The sequence below is a fragment of the Macaca thibetana genome, chromosome 14 (assembly GCF_024542745.1).
Source record: "Macaca thibetana thibetana isolate TM-01 chromosome 14, ASM2454274v1, whole genome shotgun sequence".
Classification (NCBI taxonomy): Eukaryota; Metazoa; Chordata; class Mammalia; order Primates; family Cercopithecidae; genus Macaca; species Macaca thibetana.
In genome coordinates, this window is record NC_065591.1 from 110,375,822 (window position 1) to 110,392,120 (window position 16,299).

Consider the following 16,299-nt stretch of genomic DNA (forward strand, 5'->3'; position numbering starts at 1 on the left):
TGGTGGTGGTGGTGGTGGTGGTGGTGGAGGAGAGCCCAGCTGCAAAGATGAACAAAGCGGGCGCTGTGCAGGCTGGGGGAGGTGCTGCTGTGGGAAAGGGTGGGTGGGGGGACCTTGGGCTCCAGCCCCACAAGGGCGTCTTCTTTGGCTGGCCAGGCGGACGGGATGGGGGACGGGGGCGGGGACTGGCGGGAGCGGGGCGGGACAGGCTCGCTCTCCTCCTACTCAGCGGGCTCCCGGGGAAAGGCAACAGTGTCTTCCTAAGCCTGAGGCCACCGCGACCGAGCCGAGCCGGGCTAAGGGACCAGTGTCTCCCTGTCCCCCCCACCTCTAGGTAAGAGTGCCCCCTCCCACTACACTTGCGGGTCCCATTTACTGCGGTGCTAGGACTGGATAAGGGGAAGTCCCTGGGGCCTGGCGAGAGCCCTGAGATCAGCTCTAGGCTAGGGAGCTCGGCAGAAACCCGTGGGGGAGTGAGGGCACCCCAGGTGAGTGCGTAGAGGCGAAAGGGGCGTTGTGGGGAGTTTTCCTGTGAGCCGCTTACTTTTGCCTTCCTCGGCCGCTGCCAACGCCACCGCCAGAGGGGGCCGTGGCGCTCTCCCCCCGCTTGGAGAAACGCTGATCCTGGCCCCATCCAGACTCTCTCCCGCCGGCACCTAGGCGGCCGGGCGGACACTCGCGGGGTGTTGGGTGGCGAGCGCGCGCGCGGGTTTTCGTCCTCCAGCGCCCCACACCTCCCCCTGTCCGCCCACAGTAGGACCTTGGGGAGTGGGGGTATCTCTTGTGACGTCTTCCCCCTGTCCCCAGGCCGGCCGCCTTGATGGACCAGGAAGGGATTCGGAGTCCGGCTCAGAGTCTTGGGCGTCTAGGAGGGATGCCTGAGGGTGTCCAGGAGATGGGAAGCCCGCCTGGGGCCTCCCAGGCACTCCCCAAGGCCCCACGTCCTCGGGGGCCGGGGAGGCAGCCTGGGGCGCCTTGCCACGCCGCGCCGTCCGGACTAGAATCTCTAGAGTTCCGCCGAGCGGAGGCTGACCCAAGTCATCTGGGCTCCCCCGGGATAGGAAAGTGCGGGCGGGCGGCTGGGTGGGGGCGCCGGCGCAGGGTGGCCGAGTCGCCCGCGGGCGCTTCCGCCGAGGCAGGCTCGAGTGGGGACTTGGCCCGGCGACCGCACAGCCCGGCCGGGGACCCACGGCTCCGGGGCGGGGCTGCATTCTGGGCCGTTAGCTCAGCGGTCCTGGAGCCTCTGGAGGCTGACTCATTGGACGGCGGGTTCACCCCACAGCCGCCACACGCAAACGCAGGCGCCCCACCAAGCCGAGCTCCCACCCGGCACACACGCAAGCCTCCGCGACACTTCGCATACCTACGTCCCTGCGTCACGCCACCCTGACACACCCGGACCCGCCCACACGCCGAGGCCTGCCCACACACTCCATGTGCTGCGCCTCACAGGAAACCGCCCCGCCCTCATGCAGCCCCTCACACCCGCAACCCCGCTTACACGCACCCCAGCTCACACATGCACCCCAGCTCACACATGCACCCCAGCTCACACATGCACCCCAGCTCACACATGCACCTCAGTCACACAGCCCAGCTCACACACGCACCCCAGTCACACACACAACCCAGCTCACACACGAAGCCCAGCTTACACACACAGCCCCAGTTACACACACAGCCCAGCTCACACACCCAGCCCCAGTCACACAGCCCAGCTCACACAAACAGCCCGTCACACACACACAGCCCATCTCACACAAGCACCTCGTCACACACACACAGTGCAGCTCACACAAGCAGCCCGTCACACACACAGCCCAGCTTTCACACACAGCCCAGCTCACACACACAGCCCAGCTCACACACACAGCCCATCACACACACAGCTCAGCTCAATACACAGCCCAGCTCACACACGCAGCCCAGCCCACACATACACCCCAGCTCACACACACAGCCCATCACACACACAGTCCAGCTCACACACACAGCCCATCACACACACAGCCCCTCACACACGCAGCCCCTCACACACGCAGCCCCTCACACACGCAGCCCCCTCACACATGCAGCCCCCTCACACACGCAGCCCAAGTCACACACAGCCCAACTCACACACGCAGCCCCTCACACACGCAGCCCCCTCACACATGCAGCCCCAGTCACACACACAGCCCCTCACACACAGCCCCTCACACACGCAGCCCAGCTCACACATGCAGCCCCCTCACACATGCAGCTCCAGTCACACACACAGCCCATCACACACACAGCCCCTCACACACGCAGCCCAGCTCACACATGCAGCCCCCTCACACATGCAGCCCCAGTCACACACACAGCCCAGCTCACACCACAGCCCCAGCTCACACACGCGGCCCCTCACACACATTCAGCCGCCCTTCCCGCAGCTGCCAGGCTGGGAACGGGAGATGTCTGTGGGGCCGCCCCGTTTCCCGGCCGCGCAAACAAGCGGCTCCTTCTCCTTGACCCGCCAAAGAAAGGCCTCTTGTCAGGGGCGGGCGGGCGGCCACGGCAGGCGCCCAACACTGCGGCCTTGTCCCACGCGGGCGGCCTGGGCAGGAGCAGGCCGAGGGGTGCAAGGGGCCGCTCCCTTGCGGAAACCTCCCTCCCTCGGCCCTGCGGACCGCGGAGAGGCACCTTTCCACCACCGGACACCCACTCAACAGCCCCGGCTCCATCCGCGCTCTCCCAGCTCCCCCTCTCCTCGGGCCGCCCATCTCTCCTCTCTCCCGCCTTTGGGGTCCCGGTCGGCCCCAGCCTCCCTCTCCTTCGCCCCATCTCCCCGCCCGTCAGTCTCCCCTCCGCTGCCCTCAATACCTCCTCGCGCATCCCCAGTCCTCCCGTCTGTTGTCCCTTCCACTTGAGGACCCGCCTGTCCTGTCTCCCCCGACCCCTCCACCTCTGTGTTCCTCAGTCTCCCCGCCGCATCCTCTGCCATCGGTCTTCCCCTCCCCAACTTGCGTTTTTTCGCATCCCTTAGTCGGCCTTTCATTTTCCCCTTCACATCCCTGTGGCTCCCCTTCCCCGCCCCGTCCCTCTGCACACCCCCATCCATCTCTGCCAGGTTTTTCTCATCCTTAAGTTCTCTCGTCCCCCTCCCCACTCGGGCGTGCCCCGCTGGGCTCCCCGCCTCAGTTTCCTTCCCTTCCTGACTCCTTCCTCTGCCGGCGGCCCTTTCTCGAAGGCGGATGTGCGCCTGGAGGGCGAAGGCGGCGGCCGAGAGGACCCCAGCTCGGCCTGGCGGGTCTCTGGCCACAGCCATGCACCGCTCGGGCCGAGGCCGAGGCCGACCCCCAGGGACACAGGTGAGGCCGAACGACCCGCGGGGCTCCCGGGAGCGCCCGAGCAGTGGCCTCGCGAAGGGCCGGGTCTGGTGCTCTGGGGTTGGCTTTGGACCTTGTCCTAGGACCCCGTGGGAGCCCGGGAGCTGTGTCAGTGCCCGTTGGTGCCGGAGCCGGTCGGTCCTTCCCCGGCCTCCTTCAGGCGCGGGCCGAGACCCCCGAGAGTTGACTCTGGGTGCTCCCCTCGGCGGAGAGGGCTTCGGACTGGTGTCCCGCGTGGCTGGGGTGTCGGCGCGTTCCCGCGGGGGAGGAGGCCGAGGTGCCGGGCGGCCTCGCGCACAGAGGGCCTTGCCCGTCGCTCGTCAAATCCAGACACCTGGGCCTCCGCCACTCGGCTCCCGGGGCGGCGCTGGGGCGTCTGTACCCAGCGTGCGCGAGGACACCCAGGGCCGGACGCGCACCGCAGGGGCCTTTTTTTGGCCGCGGGGCCGGGCGGGCGGGTAATGACAGCCGGGGTGCTGGGGAGCCGCGGGCCGGGGGAAGCGGGGCCGCAGGTGAAGGGCGTCCCTAGCGCAGCGCCACTCCGCCGCCCCGGCCAGGGCGGGGGTCAAGATGAGGGCGCCCCCAGGTGGCCGCTCTCGGCTGCGGCGATCGCCCTTTGGGGAAAGCACCGCCTGAGTGCAGGGCAGGTTGGCCTGGTGTCTCTTTCCACTTCTCTTGGATCAGGTTACTGTGCTGAGGCCACAGCCTCGTACCTCCCAATCTCTCCATCTTTTCTTATCTTCTCCCTACACCTCTCTCCTTATCTCTCTCTCTACTTTCGCCTCCTTATTCTCTTCTCTTCTCTCCTCTAATCACTCTGGTTCTCCTTCGGACTTACTCCTTTACAATCTTGATTTCCACTTGAAATTCTTCGGTGTAAATAAATGAGCACACCACAGCTGCCCCACATGGCGATAATGACAAATACTCCAATCTGACAGATGAATTAAACTAAGGCCCAGACAGGTGAAGTGCCTTGCTCCAGGTTACACAGCTCATAACAATAAACGGGGCCAGCTGCGGTGGCTTACGTCTGTAATCCCAGCACTTTGGAAGGCCGAGGCGGGCGGATCACCTGAGGTCGGGAGTTCGAGACCAGCCTGACCAACATGAAGAAACCCCGTCTCTACTAAAAATACAAAATTAGCTGGGCGTGGTGACGTGCGCCTGTAATCCCAGCTACTCGGAGGCTGAGGCAGGAGAATCTCTTGAACCCGGGAGGTGGAGGTTGTGGTGAGCCGAGATAGCGCCACTGCACTCCAGCCTGGGCAACAAGAGTGAAAGTCCATCTAATAATAATAATAATAAACGGCATTTTTATTGTGCTTTGCTTTCATAGAATGCCATTTAATGTAATACCTGAATGTTCAGACAGTCCTTTTTAAAAAACTGACAGCTTTATTGAGGTATAATTTATATACTATAACATCCACCCAATTTAAGTATGCAATTCAAAGACTTTTAGTATATTTACAGAGCCATGCAATCATCATCACAATTTAATTTGAAAACATTCCCCCCGTCCCACCCCCACCAAACTTGTGCCCTTTTACAGTCACTTCTCATTCCACCCCTAGCCCCAGGCAAGCACTGATCCAGACAGTCTTTTTTTTTTTTTTTTCGTTACTCTAGTTTTATAGAAGAATGACTCGACAATCAGGGAAGTTAAATAACTTGTCTAGGATCTTATAACTAATAAATAAATAAATAAAGTCAGGGTAGAATTTAAGGCTTTATATATCCCAGTCTAAAGTTCTTTCTACCAAAGGATATTTTCTACCAAAGGCAGTGGCGCGATCTCGGCTCACTGCAAGCTCCGCCTCCCGGGTTCACGCCATTCTCCTGCCTCAGCCTCCCGAGTAGCTGGGACTACAGGCGCCCACAACCGCGCCCGGCTAATTTTTTGTATTTTTAGTAGAGACGGGGTTTCATGGTCTCGATCTCCTGACCTTGTGATCCGCCCGCCCGCCTCGGCCTCCCAAAGTGCTTTACAGGCGTGAGCCACCGCGCCCGGCCTTCACCATTATTTATTATTCTGTTTTTCTTAACCCCTCTTTTACATAAACTCCCCATTCCTAACCCACTCTCTTGCCCCTCCTCACTCAGAAAATGCTGAGGGATTTCCCTGAGTCTAAGGAAGCAGTACAGCAATCTTTGTCCTTGGAAATTCTTCTCCATGGCAAGGAATTCTGGGAAGGTGCCAGACCAGCTTGGGGCTTTGCATAGGTTAATGGCGTTTTCCTCCTCTCTTCCCTGGCAGTCTTGGGGTGGGCCCCAGCCTGGGTTCCGGCCTCTCTTCCACCAGCTTGGGTGGAAATGGTGACGGAGATGATGCAGTCCAGGTCCGGAAGGGTGGAAGCTGGGAGGGTAAATTTAGTAACACCATAGCTAAGGTCCTCGGGACCCACTGCCAGGGTCAGACACTCCTTGGAATGCTGGCTGCTGCCCCTACTTCCTTTCCAAGTCCCCTGGTAGATGGCTTGAAGAGAGAGTGGAGGGAAACCCTGCTTCCCTGGGTCTGCTTCCTTACCCCTCAGTCACACTCTTAGCTTTCCCCAGTAACATTTCAGCAGCAAGTGGGAAGTTTCTCAGCTTAGCTAGTTGGCCAAGGGATGGGCATGGGGGCACACATTAGTACACAAATGTCCTCACATCCCAGATACCAAAAACATGAGCCAGGGAGAGAGGGATGGGTGGTGGGTGAGAGGCAGTGGGGTGGTGGTGGGGAGGATTCAAGTTCTGGCTCTGGAATCTGTCTTACTCCTGGTTCTAATGGTCTAAGCTTCCTATAGCACCTAGCCAATTAAGAACCCAAGAGTTAAGAGCCCAATATTCCCAGTATTAGTTATCACTAAAGTTTTTTGTTTTTAATTTAAAAAAAATTTTTTTTAACTGATTGTGTTGGGTTGAGGTTGCTTTCTGGGGAAGAAAAGGTGTAGGAGTTGAGACATCTGGAGATAGCAGGAATGGCTGAGTTTTTCTTTTGTGTCTCCTTTAAGAAAACATCCTACTAAAGCCCTGGGAAAAGAGACAAACGGTGAAGAGGAGAATGAAAGATTTCAGGAGGGAGCTCCTGTTTTAGCCCTGCCACCTACCTGGGGGCCCTCTGGCTACCAGTGTCCTTGGAGGGCCTCCTTGCTGCTTCTCCCACTAAGGTAGATTTTCCCCACCCTGCTTAAGGCTCCACAATGGCCAAGGGTCTTCAGCTGTCAAAATCTGGGTTCTGAGTAGCATAGGGCAAGAAAGCACAGAGGTATAGATTGAGCCCTATAGGACTGTTTGTGCTTACAATGGCAAGAGGCAGGACTGGTATGGTGTAGTATCCATGCTGTGGCTGGCTGGAGACTTGGCACTGCTCCCAGACAACTCCCACCCAAGCTCTTTAGCTGCCTCTACTTCCCTTCAGCATGAGCATTTGGGGAATGTTGGTGACTGGTGCTACCTCTGCCCTGAGAACTCTGCCACGGAACTTACTTCTTTCCCTCTTCTGCCCTGGCCTCCCCACTCACCAGCTTTCTGCTGTGTCCCTAGGAGCTCTGGAGCCTTAGGACCATGGACACTCTCAACAGGAACCAAATAGGCCCTGGATGCAAGACCCAGACCATGGTGCAGGTGAGTGGGATCAGGGCTGTGAGGCAAGAGAGATATGGTGGGGATGGGATCAGCTCTTCTACCCCCTTGTGGTCCCAGCCCAAGGATGAAAGGAGCAATTCTGTTCCTCTCTGCCCTTCCCCAGGTCCCAAGCCTATTAACAGCTCAGTCTTTATCTGAATCAGGTTAATTGGTTCACCCAGAAAGTACCCGTCGAAAGTCAGAAAGCAGTTTACAGATTGACCCTAGGCTGTATCACTCTCCTTGATCCATGCCTCTACCTTCCCTGTACTTGAGATTAGCAGGGGCAAGCAATGGCCAAGTGGATAGCCATGGACAAGTCTGCAGGGAGCTTGACTGGCCTTCCTCTACAGTACCCCTGCTGCTTATCCAATGCCACCCCCACCCCCCACCGCTTTCTCCTTGCTTCTGTTTTAATAGACAAAAGGGACAGTTAAGCCAAGACTTGAGATAAATCCAGTGGGACGAGTTAGTGGCCTAGATTCAGATCTAATTACAATGTAGTGGAATAATGCTCTGTGTAAGATTTTGTGCTAAGCCTTTCAGCACCCTCAGAGCCCTTTGGAGAGGGGCAAGGGCTGGAGAGAGTACTGGTGTGACTGGTTTAGGGTGGTAAGGTGCTGAGTCTAATGATGCTTGTCCTCCACCCCTACTACCTACAGAAAGGACCCTTGGACCTGATCGAGACAGGCAAAGGGCTGAAAGTGCAAACGGACAAACCCCACCTGGTGAGCCTGGGCAGTGGGCGACTCAGCACAGCCATCACCCTCCTGCCGCTGGAGGAAGGTAAGTGTGAACAGGGCATCTCACTCATCACCCCTCTATCCTTGTAGGCATTCCTACCCTGGAGGCCCAGCTCCTGCATGTGTTGGGGCCCTTCTACTGTCTGCTGGCAATGCTTGCCTCCCCACCCCACCAGCTTGCTTCCCTTCTCTCTGCCTCCCCAGACTGCCTGCCTTCCTTGGTACATAATCTGGTTCCATGAGTGGGCTTAAAGATCAGCTTAGAAACAAGGAGGAGAGGCCGGGTGTGGTGGCTCACGCCTGTTATCCCAGCACTTTGGGAGGCTGAGGTGGGCAGATCACGAGGTCAGGAGTTCTAGACCAGCCTGGCTAAAATGGTGAAATCCCGTCTCTACTAAAAATACAAAAATTAGCTGGTGGTGGCACGAGCCTGTAGTCCCAGCTACTTAGCAGGCTGAGGCAGAAGAATCACTTGAAGCCAGGAGACGGAGGTTGCAGTGAGCCGAGATCGTGCCACTGCACTCCAGCCTGGGCAACAGAGCAAGACTCCATCACAAAAAAAAAAGAAAAAAAAGAAGAAGAAAAGAAACCATGAAGAGAGCACTGAGAGAAACAGGAGAACACATTGCTCTTAGCAACCAATGTGGCCAAGAAGAAAAAGGGCCCCACTCCAGGGCATTGGCTTGCACAGGAGGCTATACCGTAGGTAGAGAATGGAGAGATGGGAGTTGGGGGCAAGATCTCCCAAGATAAGGCCCTGGCACGGCCCCCTTCACCTTTCAGCTTCTGCCCGCCCTCTCTCCTCTCCTGGCTGCACTTGTTGCCTGGGTGATACTACATTCTCCACATTCTCCAAATACCAGTCCCAGGGGCTCTGTCAGTGGGAGGGGCTGTTCTTGCTGCAGTTAGGGGAGAGCCTGCACTGAAGAGAGGTTGCACTGAACAGAGAGGTTAGCGAGGGAGATGAAGTGCAGCAGGTAGCAGAAGTGGGGGAGAGAAGAAGGAGAGAAAGGGAGATTTAGAAGAAAGGAGGAGTAGGCTGAAGGGGAAAAAGAAAAAAGGACAACAGGGAGAGGCAGTTGGGGGAATAAGGGAGGATCTGCAGAAAAGCAATCTTCCTTCTCCATCTGTGGAGTCTGGGTCTTCCCATCTCTGGGCCTCCCATTCTCAGGCAGAGTTTTCTCTGAGAAGAGCTTCTATCACTTACTGTATAGACCAGGCTCAGGGGCCCAGTAGGGGTGGCCAATGGTGGGCAGAGATTCTCCCTGGAGTAGGAGGTGGAATATGTTTCCACTGTGGCCCTCCTTGCCCTGTCACTGCCTCCTCAGCCTGGACAACCCTTCTGATTCAGTTTGCCTCTTGTCTCCAGGGAGGACGGTGATTGGCTCTGCAGCCAGAGACATCTCACTACAGGGCCCAGGCCTGGCTCCAGAGCACTGCTACATCGAGAACCTGCGGGGCACCCTCACCCTCTACCCCTGTGGCAATGCCTGCACTATTGATGGTCTCCCTGTCCGGCAGCCTACCCGGCTCACTCAGGGTAAGGCTGGATACCTCCAGATGGAGGGGGCCTCTGTTTAAAGGCTTGTATGTGTTAGGCACAGGGGAGACTGGCTGTAGTGGTTGCCATGGCAACTGCCTGAGTGCCCATACTGGGAATGGAGTACTCAGGTGCATCTGGATGTGCCTAAACAACATACTAAACCGTCTCAGCATCCAGACATGTTTTCAACCTGCTTTTCTTCTCTGGTTACCCCCAACCTGCCTCCACATACTATAGGGAGAGAAGAGGTTCTGATTCCCGCCATCAGAGGGCCTGGGGCATGATGGGATTGTTAGTGGTTGTTGGGGAAGAGCAATTGGAGCAGCAGTGAGAGGGTATCAATGGCATTGTTCCATGATGCCAAGAGGAAGTTGTTTTGAGAAGCTGAAGAGGAGGACAATACTTCCTGATGGGGATGGGGCAAGGGTGAAATCTGAGGACATGCCTGCTCCTGTTATGAGACTGCTGACAGTAGCTTTTCGGTCACGAATATAACCCAAAGCAATAGGCCATTCTGTTGTGTGAGGAGGCTCTAAAAACTAGGCCCCTGGCTGGGCATGGTGGCTCACGCCTGTAATCCCAGCAATTTGGGAGGCCAAGGCGGGTGGATCACTTGAGGACAGGAGTTCAAGATCAGCCTGGCCAACATGGTGAAACCCTGTCTCTACCCAAAATACAAAAATTAGACACGTGTGGTGGTGCGCACCTATAGTCCTAGCTACTCAGGAAGCTGAGATAGGAGAATCGCTTGAACCTGGGAGGTAGAGGTTGTAGTGAGATGAGATGGCGCCACTGCACCCCAGCCTGGGCAACAGAGCAAGACTCCGTCTCAATAAATAAATAAATAAATAAATAAATAAAATCTAGGCCCCTGATTACTATGGTTAGCAGGCAGGTAAGCGGTTGGCCCAGGTGGCACTTCGACAGACCAGGTATGCTCACCCTGGAAACAGGGTTCTGGGCATCAGTTCATACAGTGAGTTGTCAGATTAGGAGAATGAGAAAAACAGATTTGGGTGGAGGATAGAGGTGAGGTTAAAGGCTAACAGGAGGACAGGAACTTTGGGCTAAGCCTGGCTCTGAGCAGGTTCTGATGGCCTAGCATTGTTTTCTGGGGGCTCTTACTGCCTAGAAGCCCCTTGGAAGTGGCCATCCTACTCACTCCACTGTCTCCTTCTCTCCTCTTCATCCTCCTTAAGGCCTTTCAATGTCACTTCCTTCACAGCTGATTCAGGAGACCTGACCTTTCCCCGATCTTTTTTTGTTTTTTTTTTTTGATACGGAGTCTCGCACTGTTGCCCAGGCTGGAGTGCAGTGGCACGATCTCGGCTAACTACAACCTCCACCTCCTAGGCTCAAGTGATTCTCCTGCCTCAGCCTCCCAAGTAGCTGGGATTAGGCATCTGCCACCACACCCGGCTAATTTTTTTTTTTTTTTTTTTTTTAACCCCAGTCTTTTCTTCCTGCCCTCGGGTAGGGGGCAGGGCATGCAAAAATTGACTTCAGGGAGGCAGGTCCACCAGTAGCAGCATGCAGGCCCTTGCCTTCTCCAGGACTTCACGGTCTCTGACTTTGGATGAGAGAAGGAATCCCCCAAAATTGGAGCTTGGCTACGATGGCAGCAGGTTCCTAACAGTCCTGTTCAGTCTCAGAGACAGCATCTTCTCTAAGATTTGGGAGCATGGAGATGAGACAGTAGAGCAGCAAGGAGAGGCAGGACAAAATTCAAAGAAGGCTCAGAACTTACTACCCCCGCCCCAAACCCATCACATTCATCGGTAAGAACGTTGTTCCCCTGCATGTTGCGAGCAGGGTATGCTTGTGTTGTTCATTCTTTCCGGTGCATCATTTAGCTCCCTGAGAAGAGGGAGAGCCTGGGGCCAAGATGGAATTCTGAGGCATTTCCTGTGGCCCCAGTGACCCCTCCCGACTCTTCTCCAGCCAGAAGCCTACCCAGCCAAGTATGTACCCTCCCACTCTCTTCTGACCCTAAACCCCTTCCCATTTTCTCTCCCCATCCCCCATAGCCTTCTTGTCTGGGCTTGCCTGTCTCCAAAGCTTGGCAGCCTATGGAGGGGTAGGCAGAGGCACAAAGGAATGGGTGTTCTTCTCCCCAGTCCTCCCCCTCCCCTGGGCTCCAGGAGCTGAGGGTTTCCTTGTCTCATCTCTGGAGCAAGGCACCAAGCCCAGCCCTGCCTGGCCCCACTCCGGACATTCTTGGGAGTGTGTTTCCCTGGAAACTGGGTGGTTCGGGGGTGCATGTGCTATCTCTGTGTGTCTGTGTAACTGGAGTGTGTTTATGTAGCTCCGGATGTGTTTGTGACTCTGGGCTTACGAATCTCTGTGTTTGTGTCTTTCTTTGTATTTATGGATCAGTGTGTTCAAGTGGGCGGTAGGGGTGAACTCAGGACTGATGGTACCAAAATGTCTGTGTATGTACTCCTATGTGTATATGAGACCTCACTGGTCATATGCCTATCTGTTGGCATATATACAAGAGGATCATTTTCCCTTCCTTGTTCCCCTAATCTGGCCTTGTAGAGGCGACCCTCCTCTTTGAAAAACAAGGGCTACCCTGGGAATAACAAGGAGCCTACTTTGGCCTTAGATGCATCATTCTGGGCACTGTGCCCAGCCATAGGCAACTTGGAGAGACACACTTCATGACAAGCAGAGATGGCAGTGACAGGCTCTTCCAGCAGGAATATGCTTGGGCCAGGGAAAGGGGGAGGCGGGCAGAAAACAGATGCCAACCTTTAGCACAGAGCTGTGAACATAGGAGCATGAAGTGAGGGAGCCAGGAAGGTCCTGATTCCACCCCCTGTACCCAGGCATCTTGGCACATCCCACATTGCCCTCTTCTCTACAGAGCAAGGGGTGGAGCTCGGAATAGGACCAAGGGAATGAGGAGGAATCTCAATCTGGGTCTAGGCTGCCCCACCCTGAGACCACAGCGCCAGACCACATGAAAGATCTGGGAGGGAACCAAGCAGGGGAGGACCCAGAAAGCCACCAGCTCAGGGCCCAGGCTGTCTAGACAGTAGGTCCTCATCTACTCCTAGCATTTCCTCCGAGCACTGGTCTCCAGTCTCCTTCATTCCCTAAGTCTCTCATTGGTGGGTAGGGGCTTATGTGGGGGCTGGCAGAGGAGTGTGGCTGGGGAGCCGGATCTCTGGGTTATCCAGCTGCCTCTCTCTGGGATCCAGGATATTGAACCTCTTTTTTTCCCACCCAGTTATTCCATCTGTAAATTGGGAGTGAAGCCTTCAACCTTTTTCTGTTATGAGACTGATAACAATCTTGACTAATAAAGCTCAAAGGAAGGAGGGCAGAGCGAAGGCTCCCAGCTTCCCACTTCTTTGTGTCTGCCTCCTGCCCTATTTCTCATTGGCGGGCATCCTCTGTGTCTGCCTAGGTCTATCCAGCTGGCCATCACAGTTTCCAGACCGATGAATCACTCTTCCTGAGGAGATTTTTTTTTAAGCCTCCCTTCATTTTGCATTTGACCCTATATGGTTCTTCCTTTTTCCTCAGAAGGGAATAAGATACGTGTGCACATGTGAGCGTGTGCATGTGTATGCACATAGTTGGCAGCATGGGTGAGTGAGCTAGTGGGCTGTTCAGCAAGAATGGAAAACTTGCCTGATTATTCATCTAAGAGGTTGATTTTATTTCAGAGTTTCTCCAGGGACTGAGTGAAAGGAAAGCTATGCCTGGGTGAGTGTGTAACTAAAAGGAGTTGTCTGGGGGATGTGTGCATGAGAATAAAGGTGTGTGAGAGACAGTGTGTTTAATGAGGGTGTCTGTGTGACTCAGAGCATGCAGAGATGTAGTGTCAGCGTGACTGAGCAAGTGTTGGTGTGTATCTGAGGGACACTGTGTCAGGCTGTGTGAGCTGCCTGCTGAGAGCATACAACATTGTGTCCCGTAAGGCTCTGGTGTGCAGGGGCCAGGTCCCTGGAACAAGAGGAACTGGGGGACCTGGCTGGATAGTAGGTATTAATACCTGCCTGGGCTGGGTGCGGTGGCTCATGCCTGTAATCCCAACACTTTGGGAGGCTGAGGCGGGCGGATCACCTGAGATCGGGAGTTCGAGACCAGCCTGACCAACATGGAGAAACCCCATCTCTACTAAAAATACAAAATTTGCTAGGTGTGGTGGCGCATGCCTGTAGTCCCAGCTATGGGAGGCTGAGGCAGGAGAAATCGCTCGAACCCGGGAGGTGGAGGTTGCCGTGAGCCGAGATTGCGCCATTGCACTCCAGCCTGGGCAACAAGAACAAAACTCCGTCTCAAAAAAACAGAACAAAACAAAACAAAACACCTGCCTGACTCAGAATCTCAGCCTGACTTTGGGGGCTCCAGATATCTGTTTCCCAAGTAGGATGGGTACCTTATTGGGGTCGGAGGGCTCTTTGCTGGGTCTAGCACAACTGGAGGCTGTGGCTGGGGTGCGGGCTGGCTTCCAAGGGCCCAGGAAGTTGGCTGGCTGGAAAGGGCAGTGCCTTGGTCCACTCTGGGTCATGGGTTGGGCTACGGGGAGTGGGGCCGGAAGAGGAGGTGTTTAGGGTGGAGACAGGAGGTGGGCTGAGTGCTTGCATTGTACAGAGCACTGCTTTGGCCTGAACTCCTAGGGTGACCTTGTTACAGTGACAGCCTAAGGGCCAGAGCAGGACCTAGTGACCTAGCTGGACCTGTAGAGCCCCTGCTCTTTTCCTCTCCTTCTCTCCCTCAGATGTGGACATGGAATGTCAGAGCTGACTTTCTGTAGATAAGGAAGCCAAGGCCAGAGGGTGTGACTGGCCCAAGGTACTACAGCCAGTTAGAGCCGGCCAGCCTGGCTACCACTGACCTCTTACCACAGGGGGCTGGGAATGAGACCCTGTCCTTTGCTTGGCCTCACTCCTGGCCCCTGGCTCTTCACTCTCTGGCCTCTGTACTTACCTCTCACCTTTCCTTCACTCAGTCACCTCCCTTGAACCTTTCCTTCCCGCCCACTTTTTTCCTGCCACGGGTCCAGGATCCCAAGCCGGCTGCCTTTCTGCATCCTCCCGCCCCGCCCTCTCCATCCAGCTCTCCACTCGTCTCCTCCATCACTTCCTCTTCCCCTCCTCCTCTCCTTTGTCCCTCCCTCCCTGGCTCCCTTCCCCCGCCGCTGGTGGCCGGCCCGCCCCTCCCCGGGCATTGGCGGCTGCTCGCTGCCTCGCTGCTCGCTCCGATCCTGGAGCCGGCGGCTCCGGAGGTCGGCCCGCCCCCTCAAAGGCCCCGGGCGGGCCCGGGACCTGGAGGACCCGAGCTAGCGGGGACGAGCGGTCCGGAGGTCCGGTTTCGGCGGTGAGTCCTCAGCCCCGGGCCAGCCACAGCCCCCAAGCCGCCAAGCTTGGAGAAGCTCAGGCTGGGAGGGGCGTCTTGAGGAGGGTGGGCGGGAGGAGGGGCATGGGGTCCTCTGACCTTCTTTGGGAGCTTGAGGCGGAGAGACTCGATTGTGTGTGTTCCCTGAACATTTCTAAATGGGGATTCTGGGCTTGGGGGCACTTCTCAGTCGGTAGACCTTATCTTCCCCAGCGCTCCGGCAGTCCCCTCCTTAGGACTCACTTCCCTCAGATGAGGTTAAAGGGTCCTGGTCAGAATGAGGGGAGTCTACCTTATGGCCAAGGAGGGTCTCTGATAGGAAGGACCAAGGCCCTTCCTCCCATATTCCCTTCACTCGGTCTCCCTTTGGCCAGTCCACTCTATTTGTGTGACCAGGGGGGCAGTGACAGTAGCTCTGAGAGTGTGTGAGCATGTACGCCCATGAGTCTGTTGTGTTACTATGAGTGTGTATGAGTGTGAGCCTGTTTGTGTTGGTGTTTCTCCTCTGCATCTCTCACAGATAGGATTCACCCTCTCCTTCGCCTAGTTTTTCCCCTCCAGATGTGCAGCTCCTCCACCCACCTGCACACAGCTGGACCCTGATCCCCTCTGGGCATGGGGGACACTGACCATGACTTTGGCAGGATGGGCAGGGGTTCCTGGGCTCCCTGAAAGGGCTGGCCTTTGGGGGTGTGGGGTGGGAGTGGGCAGAGAGGAGGCTTCTTCCCAGAAACAGGCCGGCCAGACCCCTAGGGGCTGTAGGGGCCAGCACTGGGGCAATGCCTGAAGCTTCTGCATGCAAATAGAAAGTTAATTTGGGCAGGAGCTGGGTTGCTCTCAGTCCTGCTGCCCTCCTGCCTGCTCTATTAATACGGATCCAGCTCTGGTGCCTGGCATCACTATTTATAGCCCAGAGGCAGCATGGCCACACCCCCTTATGTGGGGGAGAGTGAAGGGCTGAGGAGGGGGCAGAAAACACACAGCTATAGGGGCCCAACCGAAGGATCCCTAGATGCCTACATCCTACTTGGGTGGGCCTGGCACTGCTGGACTGGAATCCACTCAGACTCCCCACCTCCTTCCCGGCCTGGATTGTGTGGTCAGGCTCTTGATCCCCACCACCCATGACCCTGGATTGAGTGGGTCTGTCTAGACCCTGTGAACTCATCACTAATAAGCTTGTTAAATGGCTAAAAGGAGGGGGAGGGGCTTGACAGGGCTCTTTCTGAAACAGCTGTGGTTGTAATTATGTGGACAGTGTGGTTGGCTATCATTTATTCCAGTTATGAATACTGTGGGATCCTCTTCTCTGACTGGTGACTTGGCAGGGAAGGCTCCCTCTCTATCCTTTAGAATTGTTGGTGTCTGGCTACCTGGGAGGGCCTTTGTGTATGCCAGGATAGTGAGTGGCTTTATCCACTATGGTTATCTGCCATGGGCTTCTCAGCCTACTAAACCCCCAACCCAAGCAATGCCCAGGATCCCAGGAACAGGCTCCTGAGCTTCTTAGTTAGGGACCTGCCAAGGTACCCACGTGGCCTGGGATGCCCCTTGCCCTTGTGGCCTGCCTGAGCTGAACTGTCTCAGCGTCCAGGAATGTAGACTCCTCTGCCAGTCTTAGACTGACGTGAAGCTTGGGGTGCCAAGTGGCACCAGATTGGGTAGACACAAGGCTGAGACCGGGGGCCAGGGGTGTGGA

The 16,299-nt window shown here is 56.3% G+C and overlaps 1 protein-coding gene across 26 annotated transcripts in view; it reads left to right on the forward strand.

Moving 5' to 3' along the window:
- Positions 1-217: 217 nt before the first annotated feature.
- PHLDB1 (pleckstrin homology like domain family B member 1) overlaps positions 218-16,299 on the forward strand; it is a 53,627-nt gene continuing 37,545 nt past the window's right edge. For 22 of the 26 annotated variants that reach the window (XM_050758359.1, XM_050758361.1, XM_050758364.1 and 19 more), the window contains exons 1-4: positions 3,226-3,332; positions 6,882-6,962; positions 7,625-7,748; positions 9,075-9,245. In XM_050758359.1, the coding sequence (XP_050614316.1) occupies positions 3,288-3,332; positions 6,882-6,962; positions 7,625-7,748; positions 9,075-9,245 (421 nt within the window). In that variant the 5' untranslated portion in view covers positions 3,226-3,287. Of the gene's footprint in view, positions 335-3,225; positions 3,333-6,349; positions 6,506-6,881; positions 6,963-7,624; positions 7,749-9,074; positions 9,246-13,819; positions 14,583-16,299 lie in introns of those variants that run through there. The other 4 variants (XM_050758366.1, XM_050758365.1, XM_050758375.1 and 1 more) reach the window with 4 other exon arrangements.